A 24,415-nucleotide genomic window follows, 5' to 3' on the forward strand; every position below is an offset into this window, starting at 1 on the left:
GGGGAGCAGTAAAACGAAGGGGCAATTGTAGGGGTGATTAACCCCTGGGAGTGTGAGACCAGAGAGAAGGACTTTGCAGCAACAGGGTCCCCCGGGGGATCGCAGCGAGCGGTCCCAGGGGCAGAGGAGTCTGCAGCTCGACCCTGGCAGGGAGGTGGTGACCTCAAGGACTGGCACACTAGGGGTCCCCTGGAAACCGTGGGGAACGGCGAGCACCCCGGCCTGCGAGTGGCCAGCAGGAAGATGTATGCCAAGCGGCGCAAGTGCGACCTGGTGGAGCTGTGCAAGCAGAGGGGGCTGTGCAGTGGGAAGCTCACCAAGGACCAGCTGATCGCCCGGCTGGAGGAGAGAGACCGCGTCAATGAACCGGTCCCGGTCTCTGAGGGAAGCAGCCTGGCAGATGCAGCGCAGGCACCAGTGTCTGTCCCCGCTGGGAGTGGTCAGCCGGCTGCTGAGGGCTCCCCGAGACCCCCCATTCCTAGGCGTAGGGGGAGCCCAGCGACTACTGAGGGCTCAGTGGCCAGCAGGGGATCGTCCCGGCAGAGCTCCCTGTCCCTGGAGCAGATGCGGCTGGAATATGACAGGGAGCTGAGACGGGAAGAGCTTGAGTTAAGGAGGCAAGAACTGAGACAGGAGCGGGAGGAGAAGGAGAAGCAGCGCAAACATGAGCTGGAACTGGCCCAGCTGAACAACAGTAAGGCCCCGGCTGCGGTGAGTGAGGGGGGACCCAAGCCTACAAAGAGCTTTGATAAGAGCTTCCTGGCCCGGCTTAAGGAGGGGGAAGATATAGACACCTTCCTGACGGCCTTTGAGAATGCCTGCGAGCTGCACCAGGTTGACCCTGCAGACAGGATCCCGTTCCTCACCCCCTTACTGGACTCCACCGCCGTGGAGGTGTACAGCCGAATGAAAGGGGCGGAGGCAGGGGACTACAACCTGTTCAAACAGGCCCTGCTCTGCGAGTTTGGGCTGACACCGGAGATGTACCGGAAGAGGTTCCGGAGTCAACATAAGACCCGGGAGGTCACATACCTACAACTGGTTAACCGGGCACAGGGATATGCCCGCAAGTGGATAGCTGGGGCCCAAACTAAAGAGGACCTGCTTGACCTATTCATACTGGAGCACCTGTATGAGCAGTGCCCGTCTGACCTGAGGCTGTGGTTGATGGACCAGAAGCCGGAGAACCCATAGCATGCAGGCCAGCTGGCCGACCAATTTGTGGACAGTCGGGCAGGGGATAGCAGGGAGGCGTCTCAAAGGAACAGGTCTGCCTCAACGCAGAGAGAGAGTCACCATGGGACCTCCTCGCAGGGGACTATGGAGAACCCCCACCAAAGGGAAACATCCAGCGTCAGGTCCGTCCGACCTGCTCGAGGGGACCCACGAGACATGGGCTGCTATCACTGTGGCCAACGAGGCCACATACGGGCCCAATGCCCCAAGCTCAGGGACAGACCGAGCGGACCCAACCCGCAGAGGGTTGACTGGGTAGAGACCCAGTCGGATGAGGGGCAACATTCCCAGGGAAGGGGGGCTGGCCGCGTTCCACCTGGGAAGGAGGGCCCCAGGTCTGCTCCTCTGGGGGGCTGGATGATCCAGACTCCGGGTTTTTGGTTTACAGGGTGGGCACGGGGCTGCCCCTCTGGAGCGAGTGCCTTGTTCCCCTGGAGGTGGATGGGAAGAAGGTCACTGGGTACTGGGACACAGGCGCAGAGGTGATGCTGGCCCGGCCCAGGGTGGTGGCCCCAGATCGGATGGTGCCCGACACCTACCTGACCCTGAGGGGTGTGAGCGGGACCCCATTTAAGGTGCCCGTGGCGAGGGTGCACCTGAAGTGGGGGGACAAGGAGGGCCCCAAGGACGTGGGGGTACACCCCCATTTGCCCACGGAGGTGTTAATAGGGGGGACCTCGAGGACTGGCCAAGCAACGGCCGGGGTGCCTGGTCGTGACCCGTAGTCAGAGTCGGCGCAGGGCACTGCGCTCTGACAACGGGGAAGGTACCCTGCCCGAGGCACAGGACCCTAACCTGGTGGGGAGGGAACGCCCAGGGACATGGTTCAGAGAGGCTGTGGCCTCAGACCCAGCCGGTGAGAGAGAGCAGGTCCCCATCCCTGCCCCAGCGGCTGAGTTCCAGGCCGAGGTGCAGAAGGATCCCTCCTTGCGGAAGATAAGGGACCTGGCTGACCTCGGTGGGGAACAGACCATGGGGGGGGGGAGGTGTGGCCAGAAAAGGTTCCTGTGGGAGAAAGGGTTCCTGTACCAAGAATGGGCTCCCCCCAGGGAAAATGGAGTCAGGGGGGATCAGGAGGCAGCTGGTGGTACCTCAGAAGTATCGCTGCCAGCTGCTGTGCCGGGCCCATGACATCCCCCTCACAGGGCACCAGGGAGCCTGGCGTACCCAGCAGAGGCTGCTACGGAGCTTTTACTGGCCTGGGGTTTTTACCTATGTCCGGCAGCACTGCCGCTCCTGTGACCCCTGCCAGAGGGGGAGGAAGGCCCAGGACAAGGGGAAAATGGCTGTAGGACCCTGGCCCAGCACAGAGGAGCCTTTCCAGAGGGGGGCCAGGGTCAAAAGGAGGGCTCTGAACCAAGGGAGCCCACATCACAGCCCCCCAGACTGGAACGCAGGGAGAAGCCCCCAGCCCAGCTTGAACCCTATGGGTATTGGGGTGGGGAAAGGGCACGAGCTGCATAAGCCTTCCCACCGGCAAACTACGAGTGCCCTTGAGTCCCCCCGACCTACAGGGGGGGCAGGAAACTGGAATGGCCTGGGGTGACTCGTCCCCCATAACTGGGGGGGTCCTGGGGCCTCTGTGGCAATGTAAGTGGGTTCGAACTTCCCCAGGTCACTGGCTGGAGTGACCCCGCTCAGTTCGGTCTCGAAGGGGGGAGAGGTGTGATGAAGTGGGACTGTTCGTACTGGAGGCTGGGAATGCTGTGTGCAGTTCTTAAGTATCTAGCAAAGCAAAAAGCCAGTGCAACCGAATGCCTGACACTCTGTCTCCTAGCAACTGATGGCCTGGGCACCTCCCCTGCAAAGGTGCAACTAAAGGTGTTGGAGACAAAGGGGTCAGGTGACCACCTGGCCCGGGAAAGAAGCTGAGCAGAGGGGAGGGGCTGGAGGAGGCTGGGCAGACTGGAGCTGGATGGGGAAAGAAGGGAAGCACAGACAGGGCTCTGATCTCCCAATGGGGGCTGTGGGGCTCCTGGGGCCCCAAGATGGACCTAACAGGGGGGATCCTGTTATCTGTGCCTGCAAGACCTGTGTTGGACTGTGTTCCTGTCGTCTAAATAAACCTTCTGCTTTACTGGCTGGCTGAGAGTCCTGGTGAATCGCAGGGAGCCCGGGGGTGCAGGGCCCTGACTCCCTGACACTCCGTGACACCCATTCACTGTGTAAAGCTGGGGATAAGACTCCAATGTTCACTGAACAGTCCAAACCAGCCACCACCAGAGGCTTCAGAATATAAGGCACAATTCTGGGCTTGCAATATTTTTGTTGGCTATCAGACTCAAAAGTGAGATTAACTGACACATTGCTCATCTGTCCAAGTTTTTTTTTCAAAACTTGGCAGTGTCTGTCCAGTATTTTGAGGTGTTTCCATGATCTCCTTGATCATAGTCCAATTCAGTGTGAGTTTCTCAAGCCCAGTTCTGCCAAATAATGGTGGATACAGTCCTTCAATCATATACAAGGTTAGAACAAGTTATTGTCCATCTATTTTTACCTGCAGTATACCTTTTGGTATTAACTTTTCTGCAGTATACATCATCTGGAAGAAACTTCCATGGTTTTGATGAACTTTGACAAAGTCTGGTGATAGGTAGATGCAGAAATCAATGAAATGGCAACTCCAGTACCAAGCTCCATTCTTGCAGGAACTCCTTCAATCAAAGGTGTAACCCAGATGCAATCTCTTACTCCAGCCTCCAACAACATATACAGTGCTAGATCTTGGTCAGTATCACTAGAGATCTTGTCTTCATTATAAATTCCCAACTTCCATCCTATCTTAGGTTCAGTCTTCATAGGTGTCTTCTTTGATGGGATAGCTATTCTGTGTTGCTGATGGCTGAACTGTTTGATAGGTCACAGCGATGTGTCCTTTTTTCTGGCACATTTTGCAAATGACTTGGCATTCCCAGCACCCTGACTCAGTAAGTGTAGTTTGTGCACAATGGCCTCATGGAAATCCCTTACATTCCCATGGTCCTCTGTCTCGACGATTCAGGAGGTACATTTCTCAGCTCACACTAAATTCCAGAGACTCTTTCACTGCAGTTTCCATGGCAATAGCTACTTCAACAGCCTTCTTGAATGTAAATGCTGACACAGTAAGTAATGTCTTCCAGATCTGGTCATTGCATAATCCAGAGATACACTGGTCACACAGGGCGTTACTTAATATTTGTCCAAACTGGCAATCTGACAACTTCCTTAGAGCAGGAATGAACTCTTCTACCAACTCGCTACTTCCCTGATGGAACCAATATTGTTCTGCTATCATTGATGGGGTAGGAGAAAAATATCCCTGCGTTGCTGCAGTAACTGCAGCATACGTGGCAGTTTCAGGCACAGGTGGGGACAATAGGTCACACAGCAGTGCATGTGCCTTTTGACGCATCACTGTCAGTAAGGTTGAAACTCTCCATCCACCTGGAATATTGTTGCAAGCTACAAATTGCTCAAAACATTCACGGTACACCACACGATTCATGATTTTTGTCCAACTCACCAACATTGCCCCAAAAGTTGCCATTTCACTTCTCTCCTATTGAATGCCAAACCCTCAGACATCTCTTCTCTGCCACGAGAAATTTTTATTTCCCTGGTCTTGCAGCTTGCATCTGCAATGTATTTAATTTATTTATATTTACAGTGCTTAATCTGCCTCTTGCGACCGTATGCTTATGCTGCAGACTCACTCCTTTGGCTTTATTTGGGAACGCTCAGTGCAAGATAAAACTGTTTCTCTCTCTACCTGCTTGCACACGGTCAGTCAAGATGGCTGCATCCTTTCCCCTCACTGCTCTGTTTGAATACCTCTGGCAGTAACTACAGAACCCTTCTTCTTGTTCTATCTTTATTTGCCGACCTTCCCTCTCTTGCTAGCTGACTCACACTGTCCCTTGCAGCAAAAACAGCAGTCTGTCATCTTGTGCCTATAGGTGAACTTTTTCCCTTCTGTTTGCTTAATTTTAATTCCTGTTTAGGAAATGGGAGCACTAGACATTTGTGAGACAGAAGATCTGCATTACCAGTATGTTCTATTTGGATCCAGCAGAGGAAAGGCTATAGACTGGGGGCGCTGATAGAAACACAGCTGTCTGCTGTAGTGGGAGCTTTATTGTTCTGGCAGCAAAACTAACACAAAAGTGAGGCTGTGCCAGAGTGAGCACAGAATGCCTAACCATTTAAAGGGACAATACATCACACTAACCTTCAATTATTGCTACATAAAGGAGTCACCTTTCTCACTTATGTCTGGCATAAACAGTCAATATCAAGGACTGAAGAAGAATATCAATTACTGTAGTACCTTAACACATGAGCCCTGCCAAAGGAAGGAAAAGTGTTTTACAAAATGGATTATTAAAAGAAACTGAGAATTAATCAGATCTAGAAACATTTATGGAGAGATCACAAAGACACTTTCCTAACATTCTAAAAGCCAAGATGTGACCAAGGACCCAGGGGAGCCAGCTGAGGTCACTCAATTAAGGTGCAAAGAATGCGGCAGACAATCCCAAAAGCTCGTGGATATTCCAATACTTAGATTTACCAAGCCAGCACAAAACAGCTTCTTTATTACCTCGCTGGTTGCCCAGAAGCCAACACAGTTCCCTTAAAGTAACCCAGCCTCAGGCCACTGCCCAGATACCTAAGTCAAGAATGATGAAGGTTACTGAAGATCTTATTTCATCATAAAAAAGAAAAAGTTCTACCAATCCCAAACAATCAGACACATTACCTCCCAGGTTAATGAATATTCCAGATTTTACCCCAATATATGCTTATAGCAAATTCTTATTAACTAAATTAAAATTTATTTTTAAAAAAGAGTATGGTTAAAAGATCAATATTCATAAAGACATGAGTCAATCTTGAGATTCAGATTCATAGCAGAGATGGTGAGCTTTATAGTTGCAAAGAATTATTTTAGAAATAGTCCAAAGTTTATAGTCCAATGTTTATAATTCAGGCCAGTCCAAGCAGAACTGGGATCTCAGTCCTTGTAGCTTAGGCTTCCCCTGAATGAAACCTAAAGCAGATCTGAGATAAAAAGGATTGGGACCCAAGGGTCTTTTATAGTTTTCTAGCATCCACATGACTATACAGTCTTGGGTAAACAATAGGCTTTTGATGTAACCTTCTGTTTCTAAGCACCACCAGTAATTAGTTACACAAATTAACACAGGGCAATTTATCCATTAAGCAGTCTATCACAAACTTTAAGGAAACATATAGACAATGACATTATTTCACCCAAGATTCATCTAAATGTTAATATTCCCATTTGATCTCTGAATTAATTATAGTGACAGACAGGAACAGTCTCTTAATATTTGCTAGCATCTAAGATACACACAATTAGTATCACTTCTAACAATATAGATTTGCTTTGCAAAGTTCTAGCCTATCTACCATGAATGGCCCTAAATACCATTCACATACCTTTCTAACATGACTTTAAAGCAGGGGTAGGCAACCTATGGCATGGGTGCCGAAGGCTGCACACGAGCTGACTGAGTGACACTCACACTGCCCAGGTCCTGGCCACCAGTCTGGGGGGCTCCGCATTTTAATTTCATTTAATTTTAAATGAAGCTTCTTAAACATTTTAAAAGCCTTTTTTACTTTACATACAACAATAGTTTAATTATATATTATAGAGACTTATAGAAAGAGACCCTCTAAAAATGTTAAAATGTATTACTGGCATGCAAAACCTTAAATCAGAGTGAATAAATGAAGATTCGGCACACCACTTCTGAAAGGTCATTCAGCCTGCAGGACACTTAACACTTTCTGGTCATGCGTCACACAAGGATTCTCTTACAAATCCCGTATGTTATGTCTTTTGCTCTTTATACAATATACATAACATGAGAGAACCACATTCACACTGGGGCCTAAGTAACTGTGTTTACTAAATCGATATAACATGCAAGACCCAGCTACATATATGCCAGGCTCATTTATACTCTGCAACTCTGACAGGGTTTTTGTGGGTTCTAAAACACAGAAGACAGTGAATGCCACTAGAATAGTGGTTCTCAACCAGGAGTATGTTATACAGGGCTAACAAATAACTACATTTCTATGAATTATCAGCATTTCTGACAGGCACAAATATTTCTAAACCATAATTAGAGATGTATACAACATTTTCATGGAGTACTCAAAATATATATTATTTTGACAGGTTGTTCCTAATTGTTTGCAAACTTAGAAATCTCTACTTCTTTCTTGCATTAGCTGTTATCAAACCATTATTATTAGCTTGAATAACTGCATGGTTAACCTTAAAATATACCTCAACTTGGTCTAAATAGCATGCTGGCCTTCCCACACAGCATGGGCTATGGGGCAATACCTGGGGGGCAGTTCACTCCTCCTTGGCTATCCTGAAGCAACATAAGAACGGCCATACTGGGTCAGACCAAAGGGCCACCTAGCCCAGAATCCTATCTTCCGACAGTGGCCAGTGACAGGTGCCCCAGAGGGAATGAACAGAACAGAACAGGTAATGATCAAGTGATCTCTCCCCTTCCATCCATCGCCACCCTCTGACAAACAGAGTCTAGGGACACCATTCCTTACCCATCCTGGCTAATAGCCATTAATGGAGTTAACCTCCATGAATTTATCTAGTTCTCTTTTAAATCCTGTTATAGTCCAAGCCTTCACAACCTCCTCAGGAAAGGAGTTCCACAGGTTGACTGTGAGCTGTGTGAAGAACTTCCTTTTATTTGTTTTAAACCTGCTGCCCATTAATTTCATTTCATGGCCCCTAGTTCTTATATTATGGGAACAAGTAAATAACTTTTCCTTATTCACTTTCTTCACACCACTCATGATTTTATATACCCTCTATCATATCCCCCCTTAGTCTCCTCTTTTCCAAGCTGAAAAGTCCTAGCCTCGTTAATCTCTCCTCATATGGGACCCGTTCCAAACCCCTAATCATTTTGGTTGCCCTTTTCTGAACTTTTTCTAATGCAAGTATATCTTTTTTGAGATGAGGAGACCACACCTGCACGCAGTATTCAAGAGGTGGGCATACCATGGATTTATATAAGGGCAATAAGATATTCTCCATCTTAATCTCTATCCCTTTTTTAATGATTCCTAATATCCTTTTTGCTTTTTTGACCGCCGCTGCACATTGTGTGGACGTCTTCAGAAAACTATCCACGATGACTCCAAGATCTCTTTCCTGATTCATTGTAGCTAAATTAGTCCCCATCATATTGTATGTATAGCTGGGGTTATTTTTTTTCCCCCAATGTGCATTACTTTACATTTATCCACATTAAATTTCATTTGCCATTTTGTTGCCCAATCACTTAGTTTTGTGAGATCTTTTTGAAGTTCTTCACAGTCTGCTTTGGTCTTAACTATCTTGAGCAGTTTAGTATCATCTGCAAACTTTGCCACCTCACTGTTTACCTCTTTCTCCAGATCATTTAAGAATAAATTGAATAGGACTGGTCCTTAGGGAACACCACTAGTTACCCCTCTCCATTCTGAGAATTTACCATTTATTCCTACCCTTTGTTCCCTGTCTTAACCAGTTCTCAATCCATGAAAGGATCTTCCCTCTTGTCCAATGACAACTTAATTTACGTATGAGCCTTTGGTGAGTGACCTTGTCAAAGGCTTTCTGGAAATCAAAGTACACGATGTCCACTGGATCCATGTTTGTTGACCCTTTCAAAGAACTCTAATAGATTAATAAGACATGATTTCCCTTTACAGAAACCATGTTTACTTTTGCCCAACAAGTTATGTTCTTCTATGTCTCTGACAATGTTATTCTTTACTATTGTTTCAGCTAATTTGCCCGGTACAGACATTAGACTTACCGGTCTGTAACTGCCGGGATCACACAAACCAGAATACAAGATTTATAATGTATCTGGGAGTTTGCACAACCATATTTACGTATCAAAACGTATGTCCACTGGGAAATGTAGGACATAAATAGCTTATACTAGCAAATGGAACCTTAATTACATCCCTCAGAATAACAAAACATGGGCAGTGCACTGAGACCTAAATCAAATATGATCCTGAATGTAAGTTATAAAAGATGGTCAGAACAAGGTCTAGTTAGGACACTAGGGATGACGGAATGGTGGAAGCCTGAGTATGATCAAGCTTTGTGGTAATCTCCACTTACTTTTTCTTCTATCTTTGCTGTTATCAGCCTCTATAAGACTGTAAGTATGTCAGCATTTGGGGATTGCTTTATCTTGTACCAGCCAAAGGCTCTAAGCATGCACAATCGTTTTAATTAGGGCTGTCAATTAACTGTACTTAACTCAAGCGCTTAACACAAAACAAATTAACTAGATTTTAAAAAGTCACAATTATTCAGTTTTAATCACACTATTAAACAATAACAGACTACTAATTTAAATTTATTATAAGTATTTTGGATGCTCTCAGTGGTACCAGATGAAAGAACAAGGAGTAATGGTCTCAAGTTGCAGTGGGGGAGGTTTAGGTTGGATATTAAGAAAAACTTTTTCACTAGGAGGGTGGTGAAGCACTGGAATGGGATGCCTAGGGAGGTGGTGGAATCTCGTTCCTTAGAGGTTTTTAAGGTCAGGCTTGACAAAGGCCTGGCTGGGATGATTTAGTTTCATAGACTTAAGGTCAGAAGGGGCCTTATGGTCATCTAGTCTGACCTGCACAATGCAGGCCACAGAATCTCACCCACCCACTCCTGTAACAAACCCCTAACCTATGTCTGAGTTATTGAAGTGGTTTCAAGACCTCAGGGTGCAGCGAGTCCTCCAGCAAATGACCAGTGCCGCATGCTGCAGAGAAAGGCGAAATACCTCTAGGGCCTCTGCCAATCTGCCCTGGAGGAAAATTCCTTCCCAACCCCAAATATGGCAATCAGTTAAACCCTGAGCATGTGGGCAAAACTCACCAGCCAGCACCCAGGAAAGAATTCTCTGTAATAACTCAGATCCCACCCCATCTAATGTCCCATCACAGACCACTGGGCATATTTACCTGTTAATAATCAAATATCAATCAATTGCCAAAATTAGGCTATCCCATCATACCATCCCCTCCATAAACTTATCAAGCTTAGTCTTGAAGACAGATATGTCTTTTGCCGCCACTACTCCCCTTGAAAGGCTGTTCCAGAACTTCATTCCTCTAATGGTTAGAAACCTTCATCTAATTTCAAGTCTAAACTTCCTGATGGTCAGTTTATATCCATTTGTTCTTGTGTCCACATTGGTACTAAGCTTAAATAATTCCTCTCCCTCCCTGATATTAATCCCTCTGATATATTTATAAAGAGCAACCATATCTCCCCTCAGCCTTCTTTTGGTTAGGCTAAACAAGCCAAGCTCTTTGAGTCTCCTTTCATAAGACAGGTTTTCCATTCCTCGGATCATCCTAGTAGCCCATCTCTGTACCTGTTCCAGTTTGAATTCATCCTTCTTAAACATGGGAGACCAGAACTGCACACAGTATTCAAGATGAGGTCTCACCAGTGCCTTGTATAACGGTACTAACACCTCCTTATCTTTACTGGAAATACCTTGCCTGATGCATCCTAAAACCACATTAGCTTTTTTAACGGCCACATCACATCGGCAGCTCATAGTCATCCTGTGATCAACCAATACTCCGAGGTCCTTCTCCTCCTCTGTTACTTCCAACTGATGTGTCCCCAGTTTATAATCAAAATTCGTTATTAATCCCTAAATGCATGACCTTGCACTTTTCATTATTAAATTTCATCTTATTACTATTACTCCAGTTTACAAGGTCATCCAGATCTTCCTGTATGATATCCTGGTCCTTCTCTGTTTTAGCAATACCTCCCAGCTTTGTGTCACCCACAAACTTTATTAGCACTTTCCTACTTTTTGTGCCGAGGTCAGTAATAAAAAGATTAAATAAGATTGGTCCCAAAACCGATCCCTGAGGAACTCCACTAGTAACCTCCCTCCAGCCTGACAGTTCACCTTTCAGTATGACCCATTGTAGTCTCCCCTTTAATTAGTTCCTTATCCATCTTTCAATTTTCATATTGATCTCCATCTTTTCCAATTTAGCTAATAATTCCCTATGTGGAACTATATCAAATGCCTTACTGAAATCGAGGTAAATTAGACCCACTGCGTTTCCTTGGTCTAAAAAATCTGTTACCTTCTCAAAGAAGGAGATCAGGTTGGTTTGGCACGATCTACCTTTTGTAAAACCATGTTGAATTTTGTCCCAATTACCATTGACCTCAATGTCCTTAACTACTTTCTCCTTCAAAATTTTTCCCAAGACCTTGCATACTATAGACGTCAAACTAACAGGCCTATAGTTACTCAGATTTCCCTTTCTTAAAAATAGGAACTATGTTAGCAATTCTCCAGTCGTACAGTACAACCCGAGTTTACAGATTCATTAAAAATTCTTGATAATGGGCTTGCAATTTCATGTGCCAGTTCCTTTAATATTCTTGGATGAAGATTATCTGGGCCCTCCGATTTCATCCCATTAAGCTGTTCGAGTTTGACTTCTACCTTGGATGTGGTAATATCTACCTCCATATCCTCATTCCCATTTGTCATCCTACCATTATCCCTAAGCTCCTCATTAGTCTGATTAAAGACTGAGGCAAAGTATCTGTTTACATCAGGGGTTGGCAACCTGTGGCACACGTGCCAAACATGGCATGCGAGCCGATTTTGAGCGGCATGCCACTGCCTGCCGCAGTTCTGGCCCCCAGACCCACTCAGCGCCCCCGCCCACCGCTTTCCCCTGTGGGGGGCAGGAGGCAGAAGCTTGGTTCTGCAGCAGCCAAGCTTCCCCCTCCCCCGCTTTTTCCCCCAGCATGATGCTTTCCTGTCCTGGCCCCTCTCCTTCCCTGCGCCAATCAGCTGATGGCCGTTGCAAGGGGGCAGAGGAAGAGCGCCACCCTGCACACAGCTCCGTAGAGGAGACAGAGAGAGGTAGGGGGACGGGGCTTTGGGGAAGGGGGTGGAACAGGGCATATCCCTTCCAGCCCCCTGCCCTGAGCCGCTCAGGGCAGGGGGCTGGGAACACCCCTACGAGCCGAGCACCCCAGCCCTCTGCCCTGACACCCCACACACCCAGCCCTCTGCCCTGACCCCCCACACACACAGCCCTCTGTCCTGAATCCCCCCCCACCCCAACACACCCAGCCTTCTGCCCTGCACCCCCACAGCCCCATCCCTCTGCCCTGACCCCCCCACACACACACAGCCTTCTGCCCTGACCCCCCACCCCCACACACACAGCCTTCTGCCCTGACACCCCACACCCCCAGCCCTCTGTCCTGAATCCCCCCCCACCCCAACACACACCCAGCCTTCTGCCCTGCATCCCCACAGCCCCAGCCTTCTGCCCTGACCCCTGAACCGCCCCCACCCCAGCCCTCTGCCCTGACCCCTGAAACACACACCCCGGTCTGGGGTCCTGGCATCTCCCAACCATCTCCCCCCAAATTCCTAGTTTAAAGCTCTCTTAATCAGTTGTGCCAGCCTCCATCCTAGAAGTCTATTTCCCTCCTTACTCAGGTGAAGTCCATCCCGAGAGAACAGTCCTCTGTCCATGAATGCTTCCCAGTGGCCATACATCCCAAAGCCTTCCTTATAGCACCACTGTCTGAGCCATCTGTTGACCACCATAATCTTGTCACACCTTTGTTGCCCTTTTCTAGGAACAGGCAGAATCCCACTGAAGATCACCTGAGCCTTGATTTCCTTAAGTGTCTTCCCCAGTCTGGCATAGTCTCCTTTGATATGTTCCAGCGAGAATCTAGCCGTATCATTCGTTCCCACATGAAGGACCATCAGCGGATTCTTTCCCGCTCCCGTTAGGATCCTTTTCAGCCTCAGGTCCACATCTCATATCTCAGCACCTGGCAGACAGCACACCCTTCTGTTCTCCGGATCAGCCCTAGATACAGGCTTGTCTATTCTTCTCAGTAAAGAGTCCCCAATCACGTAGACCTGCCTTTTCCTGGTGACAGTGCGATTCTCCAGTCTATCCCCTGTTCCCTCTGGCTGCAAGTCCTCTCGATTTCTATTGTCCCTTGCAATCCTCCGCAACCCATCACATCCTCCTGGGGCTCATATTTGGTGTTGTCTCCATTGACTCTTCACCTCTTCCTATAGGACTAGCTGCTCTTCTCTTCTTCCTTGCCCTCTCACCTTCAGCGACCACCTGCTGTGCCCCTTCTTCATTTTCCAACTCTGCAAACCTGTTCCTGAGTTCAATTTCTCCTTCACTGGCCCGTCTTTTCCTTTGCCTGGTTCTCTTAGTCACATGCTTCCACCGTCCACTTTCCTTACCCAGCAGTCTCCCCTCAGAATTCTTTGGTCCTGCTTCCATCTACAAGTCTGAGCTTTTTCCCTTCAGCCTCCTCATGTCTTTGCTCCATCATCCGCTCGAACCCTCTTCTAAACTCGACCAGAGCTTCCACCTGCATCTCCAGTCCTCGGATCTTTTCTTCCATCAGCTCTATCAGGCGGCACTTCATGCAGACGAAACTCTTTTCAGATACCCCCTCCAGGATCATCTACATGCTGCAGCTTCCACATCCAGTCATCCTCATTGTGTCTTTCACTGCTTCCTCTGTATCGGTCATAGCCATCCCACCTAAAACCTGTTAGTCCAGGAAACACAAACCAAAGCAAACCACCACCACCACCACCTACAGCAAAAGAAACCCCCGATATGCACCAGACCACCAGCAGAACACCATCCCCCTCCCTTCACTGTCTATTCCTCAGTCTAGGTCTCTTAGGGCTGGTCTACACTAAGGGGAAAAATCGATATAAGATACGCCTTCAGCTGAGCGAAGTACTGCTGAAGTCATATATCTTATCGATAACTCACGGGGCTCGATCGCCGGGCTCGATGTCGCTCTCCGCCACCGCGCCGCCCGCCACGGTGGAGTTGGGAGTCGAATCGATAGAGCGAGTGGATCGATATATATATATATCCTAGATGAGAGCATATCGATCCTGAAAAAATCGAATCGCTACCGCCGACACGGCGGGGTGTAAGACGTAGCCTTAGTCTTCCCCTCAACCTCCCTCTATAAACTCCCACAAACTCCCCTGTTTACAGCTTTGTTTGCTGGCTCCTGTGCCACTGCAGCTGTCTATGCCACTGCCTGACTGGCTGGCTACCTTTATCGGCCCCCTAAGCAAAGAAGCCCCAACCCCTAATCAGGGCTCAGCTTCTCTCCCAGTACACTTCCCCTACCAGCCTCCACACACATAACTACAAAATACACTACAATGCTTTGAGCAGGGGGTTGGACTAGATGACCTCCTGAGGTCCCTTCCAACCCTGATATTCTATGATACATGCTAAAAACTAGAGTGTGTTGAGGACTAAATGTACGCTACAAAAATCTCTAAAATGCACGTTAAATCCTAAATCTCAATATATTATGCCAATTTGTTGCCACTGAAATATTCCATGGGAACATGTCATTTTCAACAAATCTTTTTAAGGAAACCTGCCTGGTTTTCTGCCATGTTACCCGTCTTCCCAAGCTGCTGGGGAGCCCGTAGTCCAATGTGCCACAGCCCCCAGCAGTACTCAGGTCCTCAGCTGCCCACCTGATGGACTTCTGAGGAGCCAGGACTTCTCTACTGGCCAATTCCCTGGGCTACCTGGCTTCAAGGGAAAGCAAGCAGCTGGGAACTAGCAGAAATGTTAAGAAATTTCCATTTCAAGACTTCCAAAATGGAATTTTTCAAACATTTCCTGTCTGTGGGAAATTTTGCTTCTCATGGGATGGACTTTCTGGGTTCCCATACAACTCTGTTAATTAAACATGATTGCTGAACATCTGACTGGTTTAACTCCGGAATGTTTGCGCAATCATGCTGGTAATTTGCAGGGATGAGCATTTGGAAAATCACTTACTGCTCAAAATCAGACGTGCAATCTCATAAAATAAATTGAAAGACAAGAATATTTTATAATCTTTCACATTGTCACTAACACTACCTAACTCCACTAACTGATTTATTTCTGCATGTTAATAGAGAAATGGTAAAGTGCATTAGTGATGTCATAGACAGACAGTTAAGGGTTAATGCCTCTTACCTGTAAAGGGTTAAGAAGTTCACCTAGCCTAGCTGACACCTGACCAGAGGAACCAATGGGGGGACAGGATGTTTCAAAAGGAAGGCGGGAAGTTCCCTTTGTCTTGGTCAGTTTTCAGTTTCACCCGGAGTGGAAAAGATCAAGGAACCAGCCTCTTATCAGAGTATTAAGTTTTAGAAAAGAATAAATAGGTTTATGTTTATTTTCCTTTGTGACTTTGTCTTTGTGCAATTAGAGGAATAATCAAATTGGGAATTCTTTTGTGTACGAAGTTTTGCCCAGGAGAACATCCTCTGTGTTTTGAATCTGTTGTCTGTGAGAGTAGCTGGTATGCTAATCTCTCCCAGAGGTTTTTTTTTCTTTTACATTTCTTTTCTTTAATTAAAAGTCTTATTTTTAAGAACCTGATTGATTTTTCCTTGTGTTAAGATCCAAGGGGATTGGATCTGGACTCACCTGGAATTGGTGGGGGAAAGGAGGGCAGATGGTTAAATTCTCCTTGTGTTAAGATCCAAGGGGATTGGATCTGGACTCACCTGTAATTGGTGGGGGAAAGGAGGGCAGATGGTTAAATTCTCCTTGTGTTAAGATCCAAGGGGTTGGATCAGTGTTCACCAGGAAATTGGTGAAGAAGTCTCTCAAGACTACCCAGGGAAGGGAGTTAGTACTTGGGAGTGGTGGCAGCAAAACCAGATCTAAAGATGGTAATTCAGTTTAGGGGTTCACATGCAGGTCCTCATATCTGTACTCTAAAGTCCAGAGTGGGGGTGAAACCTATGACAAGTGATATTAATGGTCCAAAAGAATAATCTTTTCAAACATCTTCATCTGATTATTGATTGAACAGAATTGTAAAAAGCTCTGCCATAGGAAGAGAGTAAATTCAGATACAAAGTAAAGTTTTGAGAGAGAAATGTAGAGTCTGAGATTTGTTACAATAAATTATTAGGCCTGCTGAGCAAAATATTTTCAAGTATATAAAATAATTAACTGTGCTAGTTTCTAATGTTATGGTCTAGTGCAGGATGTAGATCCCAGATAGAAGATGCACCAGATATTGAACTAACATTACATTCAATCTTCACCATTTAACAATTAACTTTAATATGATTTTTAACTTTTCAAATGCAAATTTAAACTTAAAAAAATAACGCTATTTCATTCAAACTGAGTAAATCTACAAAGCTAAAACCAATATCTAAGTGAGACTCATGACCATAAGAAATCTCAGGTTTCACATTTTAATTTAGTTTTATCCATGTAATTTTACACCATGGAAAATACATAGGATGACACCCCCAGAGCCAGAAAAACAGAAAATAACTTGTGGGAGTAATGGTCCAGAGTGACATCCTGAATTTCCTTTGAAATGCAGAAGAACAAATATAAAGAATAAAGGATACGATATAGAAATTGTCCTACTTTTGACATCTCAATTACTTTTAAAAAAAAAAATTGGAAGCAATATCTTCTGCAAAACCTGATGAGTAAGAATACTGTTCAACTATTATTTCACTGCCTGAAGGAAACAATCCAGTAGTTTAAGGCTTCCACAGCATATAGTCTATCTTTACCCATTACAGTTGCTTATTCCAGGGCAGAACCCCTTACAGTAAGCACAAATAGTGTAGCTTCTACCCACTTAAACACTGACTCATACCACTACAGTTTCCTATTTTTAAAACTGACATTCACTGAGCTGTCTCCTGATTATTCCATCTTATTATTATTTACATATCATCAATAGCAGGCTTCACATCTTCATAGCTGTCTGTAAAACAAGACCCTGTTTCTGAAGCAATTGCACTCTCCTGACAAGTACATTTTATCTAAATGAACTACCTAATACAAGCTCTTTACATCCTCTCTGTATTACAGGTCTCAATTAAAAAAGGCTAATAAGGGGGCGGAAAAACAACTTCATGTGTTTTCTCTACTTGATAGTGTCCCTTAAAGAAGTTCTGTGCAGGTAGCCTCAACTTCAGTTTCATTGTAGAATTTTTAAAATATAGAACACAAAACCTAAGACTATAGTTCAAATAATACATCTTAACAACAACTATGTAAAGAAAATATTTGCCTGTCAAAACTCCTCTTCTATATCTTTACTACAAAACAAAGTAGAATGCAGTGCACTGAAGGCTGAACCATTCACTTACTTCAATACGCTACCTTACCTTTACATGACTGAAGTCACCAACTTTGCCGCTTTCAGTTGGATTGATAGGTTTGCTGTCTACTCGTGGTTTGACAATCTGTCGAAAAGGACTGGAAAGCGGAAGTCCACTAATACTTATTCCATCTAGAAAAAGAGAAGGATCAGAATTTGTATTTTGTTTTCTTTATAAAAGTTATAAGTAATATTCCAGATTCCCTAGAACTAAAATACCCCTAATACATTATCAAATGGAAAGGAAAAACATCAGGGAATGAAGCATAGCCTCTCTCTCTCTCTCAGAAAGAGTTTAAAGAAAAGATGCAGTCACGATTTTGATCCTGATCCAATACTGATTAAAGGCAATAGAAAGCCTGCCATTGACTTCAGTGGGCTTTGGATGATATTCTCTAGTTAACTAAATCAGTACATTAGAACTCAATGAAATCCACAAGAAAGGAGGATAACATGAAAAGGCACAAAAGAAGGTTTAAAAAGTGTCCCCCAAATTTAAGGTCAGACTGGTGCTTATTAAATTAAATGAGAGACGCAAAAGATGGGATTTCTTCCCTACCGATTATAATGGAAAAAGGCAATCAAATGGTTAACTCCTGTAGAATAACTTCTAATATTATGCCTGAGGAATCTCTATTTTAATAAGGAGCATGAAATAATAGCTTGATGTTTTCTACAGATTACTGATAATGGGATCCATGAACAGAATGGGAATTTCAACATATGATCATTTATACAGTAATGCAAATGCAAAAGCAAAATGGAAAGCTAAGTTGTGTATTGTAATACTCATCTCAAAACTGAATGAGAAGTACACAGTCACATTCTCAACTTTATATTTTACTAGTAGCCAGTGTATATTAGTATGTGTGTATGTACAGTAATCAAAATAAATGTCAACAGAATTTTTGCTACTACTGTAATAAGCTCATGTGCCTTACTGAAGGGAAACAAAAATCCCGTCCATTTTAATTGTAATTGTTTTTTTCATTCTATTAAAGACCATATACTAAGCAAAAACTGCTAAAAATATATGGGAAAACAACCCTTAAGGGAGACAAAAAAAGGTCAGAAATGCAGGAAACTTCATGTGATTACAAATATTTTACCATGCAGAAAGCAGCATATTCACAACTCAACATCCAGAGTTTTAGCTGAATAAGTACCACTAATGCTAAAAGTTTGAAGAAAAGAAAATTCTGTTTTATTCCCTTGTAGTGCACGAAGCAACAAATAATTTCATACACCCATTAAATCCAAAGTGAAGCTAAGACTTACCACAAAAGCCATTTACACCAAAGTATTGGAGTACTATGAAATGAATATATACAACAAACCATAATAAAAGGAAAAACTGAAATCTTCTCGTGAAAGTTTGAAAGTAGTGTGCTGACTGAGTGTTCCATCTAGGGTGACCAGATGTCCCTATAAAATCGGGACAATCCCGATGTTTGGGTCTTTTTTCTTATATAGGCTCCTATTACCCCCGACCCCGTCCCGATTTTTCACATTTGCTGTTTGGTCACTTGTTCCAGCATCAATAAATATAGTATCTTATTAGTTACCAATTTAAGGTGAACTGGTGTACCTTATGTACACAGTTCTGATGTATAAACAGAGTAAAACCCCACTGCAACTTCTCTGAACAAGATTCTACCATAAGATCCCACTGGATCTGGTAAACACATTGCTATATTTTAACAATAGAAAAACTGACAAAAAAAGTTTCTACATTTGGCTCTTATAAATTTCACACTTTATTTTTCTCACATTTTAAGAAAAAAGAATTTACACTTGCCATTTTTATGTACAGGCTATTCTCCCTACAGCTATACGCTTAATTGGATAAAATAAAGAGCCATATGCTGAGTCAGTGCCAAAGTCATTCTGATATTCTCTCTCTTCAAAAGTAACCTCAGCCGAAATTTATTTGTCATATCAGAAACCTTATTTCCATAAATAAAATTCAGGTCTTCGTCTGCATACAGGTGGCATGACCCAAAAGCTGAAATCAGGAAGAAAACTGCAGTATTCAATTTGCATGCTCCACTTAGGTCCCATTTCATAGGTATTCTGTTGAGGAACTAGGAGTGTTTGACTGTTTTACTGCATACCTCACCCCATGCATCCTTCCCCCCATAACATATCTAAAATCAGATCCTTCCACTCTGCACAGAGGGCCACAATATTTGTCCCTGCCCTGATTCTTGATTACTGCTATTTCCATATGTGCTTAAGAGCTAGTCTTGTAGAGGAATGTGTACTGTACTCTGACCCTGATGATATATCCTGTCAAGGATAACAATGAAAGATGAAATCAGATATTTCAACATATTCCTCTTGGAGAAAGCATGACCTGAATGTACCAGTGTCAATGAAACAAGAAGGTTGGATGGTTATTCTAAGGATGTTAGTCAGCTTCACATTAAACCAAAGGACTTTTTAAGAATCAAACCAATAATACAGCAATTTTTGTTATGGGACACATGAAAGAATTCACTAAGCCTTTTTAAGCCAGACCACAAATTCTGCACATTTATATAACAGGCCCGCTAAGTAAAACTCCTTCCAAAGCAGCTAAGATGCCTGCAGTCACTGGATTAGAGAACTCTCCATCTCAGGAGCTATGCCAACAAGGACTGAGGCTTCAGGTCAGGATCCAGACAGGTAAATTTGTTTGTGTGATCAGATGTAATAAGATTGCCAGGCCAATAGGAATAGCCACTGACAGTTGTGATAGATCTAAGTACCAGATCTGCCTCCATATGGAGCTATTAGAATAATACAATTTATGCTCTTCCTGAAATTGATTAAGGATCTTGCTATCTAAAGGAATGAAGAAGGCAGCAAAGCAATTTAAACATAGAAAATCAGAAAGCAGAAAACCTTAATTTTGCATATTTTTGTTCCATTTGTACATTTTATTTTTCTAAAGAAAGGCTGATTCTTATTGATTGGTAACCATTAAGACATGTTAATTTGCAACTAACATTTAGTCCTTTTTGCTAGCCAGGACAGTACACTATATGTATCCACATTGATCTGAGCAAATATATAGCTTAACTTACATTTACTACAGGTTCTTAATTTTTACATATTTTATTGCTAAAAATGATAAACGATTGATTTCTTTATATTCTAAATGTGTAATCTTTTACTCATGATTTGTATCAAACTATCTGGATGGAAATGGGAATTCAATTAAAAAGGCATAAAATAAAAACATCACTATTTATCATTTAAATAAAACTACCTTGAACGTGCTGGGTAGATAAGAAAAATGTTTATTAAGACATGTTTTGCATTTACGACCAATTTATTAAATCAAGGAAGTATTATCTGTAGTTAACGAATTGAACTGATTGTTTTGTGTCACCATGTATTTCAAGATTTTAGAATTAGTAGATCTCACACCTGGTTTTATTCATAGATTGAAGAGGAAAACTGGCTTTCCTGCTTTTTCAAATCCCAATCAGTTTCCCAACTTTGAATGACTTGGTCACTGAAGTGAACTAGATGAAGAAACGGAAGTGATGAAAATATTCTCAATGCACCCACAAAGAGGCTACTGCTGTCAAAAACTGGTTTAGCACTTGTAGCCAATGATTTTAGTTTATTATTCATTTATTCTGTAATGTCATGATTAATTAACATGATTAATATATAATCATTGTATGCAGTTAAATTGAAGGATTATAGAAGTATAAGATTGATCAGTATTTAGAAGGAAAAATTATGTATTAGCTATCTAAGGCCTGGTCTACACTAGGTGGTGAGATTGATCTAAGTTACGCAGTTAACGCAGCTGAAGTCGACATACTTAGATCGACTTACCGTGGTGTCTTCGCCGCGGTGAGCTGACTGCTCCCGCTCTCCCGTCGACTCTGCCTGCGCCTCTCACCAAGATGGAGTACAAGAGTCGATGGGGGAGCACTCAGGGTCAATTTATTGCATCTAGACTAGACGCAATAAACTCGATCCCCGCTGGATGAAACGCTGCCCACCGATCCAGCCGGTAGTGAATACATACCCTAAGTAAGGAGGGTTGAAATGGAAGACCTATAGGCTGAGGCCTGTAAGATTTTAGCTTAGCTGTTTTAGATAAGAAATGCTGACATAAGTAAATGACTTAAGAAGAATATCCCGATGCCATACGATTAGGGGAAAAGAGGTACTAAGGGGTGAAATTACTAAAAATTAGCCAGAAGATTAATGTTAAATTTCAAAAATGCTTTAGAGGCACATTTATCTCTAACATGTATCTTAACCACAGGATACAGGTTGTACGTCAATGCTAATGAGAATAAAAGGAATTACACACAACCTATAGGAATTGGGGTACCTTAAGTTTCTAGGGGACACCAGACCAGTAAGGAAAAAGAGGGCTGACACTTTCATGTACATGCACAGAATGTAGGTATAGTTAAAAATCACATTATAAAAAGAGAGTGTCCAGACTGGGAAAACTGAGCTTCCTGTGGGAAAACTCGAACAGGAAGTATCCCTCTGCTGATGATCAATCCATGAGAGACCCATCGGACCCTAACACTATCTAGGAGGGTGTATGTATGTCTGTAGCTATAATTGGTGCATGGATATATTTAGGAATTGTCTATACTGTGACATTCATAACTTTGTTGGTAATTTTAATAAAATTAATAAAAGATAGTAGACTTTGTCCTTGAGATTGATTGTATGTGTTACTTTCCTATGGCTTCATGTGTGCATATGAGCTCTAGGGTCTAAAACAGGCAGAGATAACTCTGTTGAACTCGAGACTGTAGCCCGCCACAGCCAAACCCTCAATGGTATAATATATCATCACTAAAATTAACTTGAAATAAAAATAAAGGCTACACACTTCAACAAACCTGGTTCCAGGTGCTTAGCCAGAGACTTACACCAATCCAATGGCTTGACTTTCTTCAAAACTTCAGCAGCAAACATGTACTGCTTAATATTGTTTTGAATTTAAATTATTTCAGTGGATTATAAGTAGTTTAGCCCTTCAAGTGTCATAATTTCATGTTTAGTTTTAAATAGAAGGGTGCCAATTTCAAATTTAACTTTGAAATAGGTTTAAATGTATTTAAATTACATTAAAAATCTGATTTAAATAAAAACTCATCAATTTTTATCCACACCTGCAGCTCCTGAAGTGATAGTATTTCACAAGAACCTTATATTTCATTATAAGTCCTTGTGGTGGCAGAGAAAAGGTTGAAAACATATCCCCCAGAGTACTCTAAAGGTTCAAAAACCTGATGGCAAATTTTAAGAGTCTGAATTGTATTATCTACTTAAAAATCTCATTACTTTAAGCCAATCTCATGATTTTTGGGGGGCCTGACTCATGATTTTTGGGACCAACAAGATTGGATAATATATTTATTTGATATTAGAATCTCATTTAGTATATTTTATTTGCCCACTCTCTGCTCTTTACTTCGGTCTCTCCTTACAGGAAAACAAATATAGCATTAGAATTATGGTCAAATTTTCAAAAACCCCATATGTTCAAAATTAAGCAGGATCACTTCACCCAATGTTAGTGTTATGAATAATACACAATATGCACACATAAAAAGTTAGACATCTCTTAAACAAAAAATAATTTGCACAACATGGGGTATGAGAAGGAAGGAAATGTCTTAGTACAGAAATCCTTAATGCTATAATCTCTGAAATGAAAGATATTTGTGTCTCTGGCTGTTGGCAATTACAATACAGTAAAGATTCAATAACTGCAGGCACAGTACAAGATTGGATTATTTAAAGTGAAAACTAAAATAGATGCTAAAAGAAAAAGCAATAGAGATTTCTGTTTCTCAAACTCCTAAATGTGCCCAACATAATAAAAATCTCACACAGATGGTCATTAAAAGAGCTCTGTGTAAGCTTGAAAGCATGTCCCTCTCACCAACAGAAGTTGGTTCAACAAAAGATATTACCTCACCCATCTTGTCTCCCAGACAGTCAGTAACAGGAACTCTATCACATTTTCCCATGTTTCTCACATCCATGTCTCCACAGAAGACAGACTGTTGGTATACCTTCTTTGGTGGAGGCTAATGAACCATTTCAAGCACAAATGCCAACAGTTAGTTTTCATACCACCAGCCCCTGCTCAAAAAGGAATATCTTGGGGTTGCCTTGAAAATTGGGCTGCTGCCCCAAATTAGCCCGGGACCAGATCCGTAAAGCTCACTCTGCCTTCCCCCAGCTGAATATTAGTGAAACAACTCTATGTCTAAAAGCTGTCATTGCTCAAGTGCTGACAACATTTTTGCAATGCCTTAAAACATTCAGACTGCCCACCAGAATTCTGCTGGCAGATCTCACCTACTGAGGCGGATTCTTTTTCTGCCCCACAAAAAAAGAATTTTTAAAATGGAATTAACCTTTACCACCAGAGGACAGGGCACACTTCTGAACTTTAGGCTTCCGTAAGACAAATATGTAATCATTTGTCTATGATGAAACAGGAGCCCCTTTGTTTACATCTCTTGACCCAAAGAGGGAATTGATCATCAAAAATATCTGGGTTCATGATATGTAGAATTTTGTCATCTCAACTACATTTGAAAGCTACAGAAACTTTTAGGAGAGGAAGAGTATGGACAACTTATAGGGATCAGTCAAAATGTCTCCCTTTGAAAAGAAGAGTTCATTGTTTAGGGAAGAAACTATGAACTGTGTGAGACAATACCTTATCATTCTGATGAATCAGGAAGGGGTGAAACACACCTATGAAACACAGCTGCTACAACTCCCTTGTACCAACGCAATGTGATGACAAAAAGGGAGTCTAATTTAATTGACAGCAAGAAACTGAAGCTAGTGGTTCACAGGGAAGGACTGCAAATCACATGTAAATGGACAACAGTCAAATTTGGA

General features: G+C 43.3%; 1 protein-coding gene across 11 annotated transcripts in view; it reads right to left on the reverse strand.

Moving 5' to 3' along the window:
• TRAPPC9 (trafficking protein particle complex subunit 9) overlaps positions 1-24,415 on the reverse strand; it is an 825,958-nt gene that overhangs the window by 635,709 nt on the left and 165,834 nt on the right. For all 11 annotated transcript variants that reach the window (XM_039525295.1, XM_039525292.1, XM_039525294.1 and 8 more), the window contains one exon: positions 17,526-17,650. In XM_039525295.1, the coding sequence (XP_039381229.1) occupies positions 17,526-17,650 (125 nt within the window). The remainder of the gene's footprint in view (positions 1-17,525; positions 17,651-24,415) is intronic.

The sequence above is a fragment of the Mauremys reevesii genome, linkage group 2, assembly GCF_016161935.1.
Source record: "Mauremys reevesii isolate NIE-2019 linkage group 2, ASM1616193v1, whole genome shotgun sequence".
Classification (NCBI taxonomy): Eukaryota; Metazoa; Chordata; order Testudines; family Geoemydidae; genus Mauremys; species Mauremys reevesii.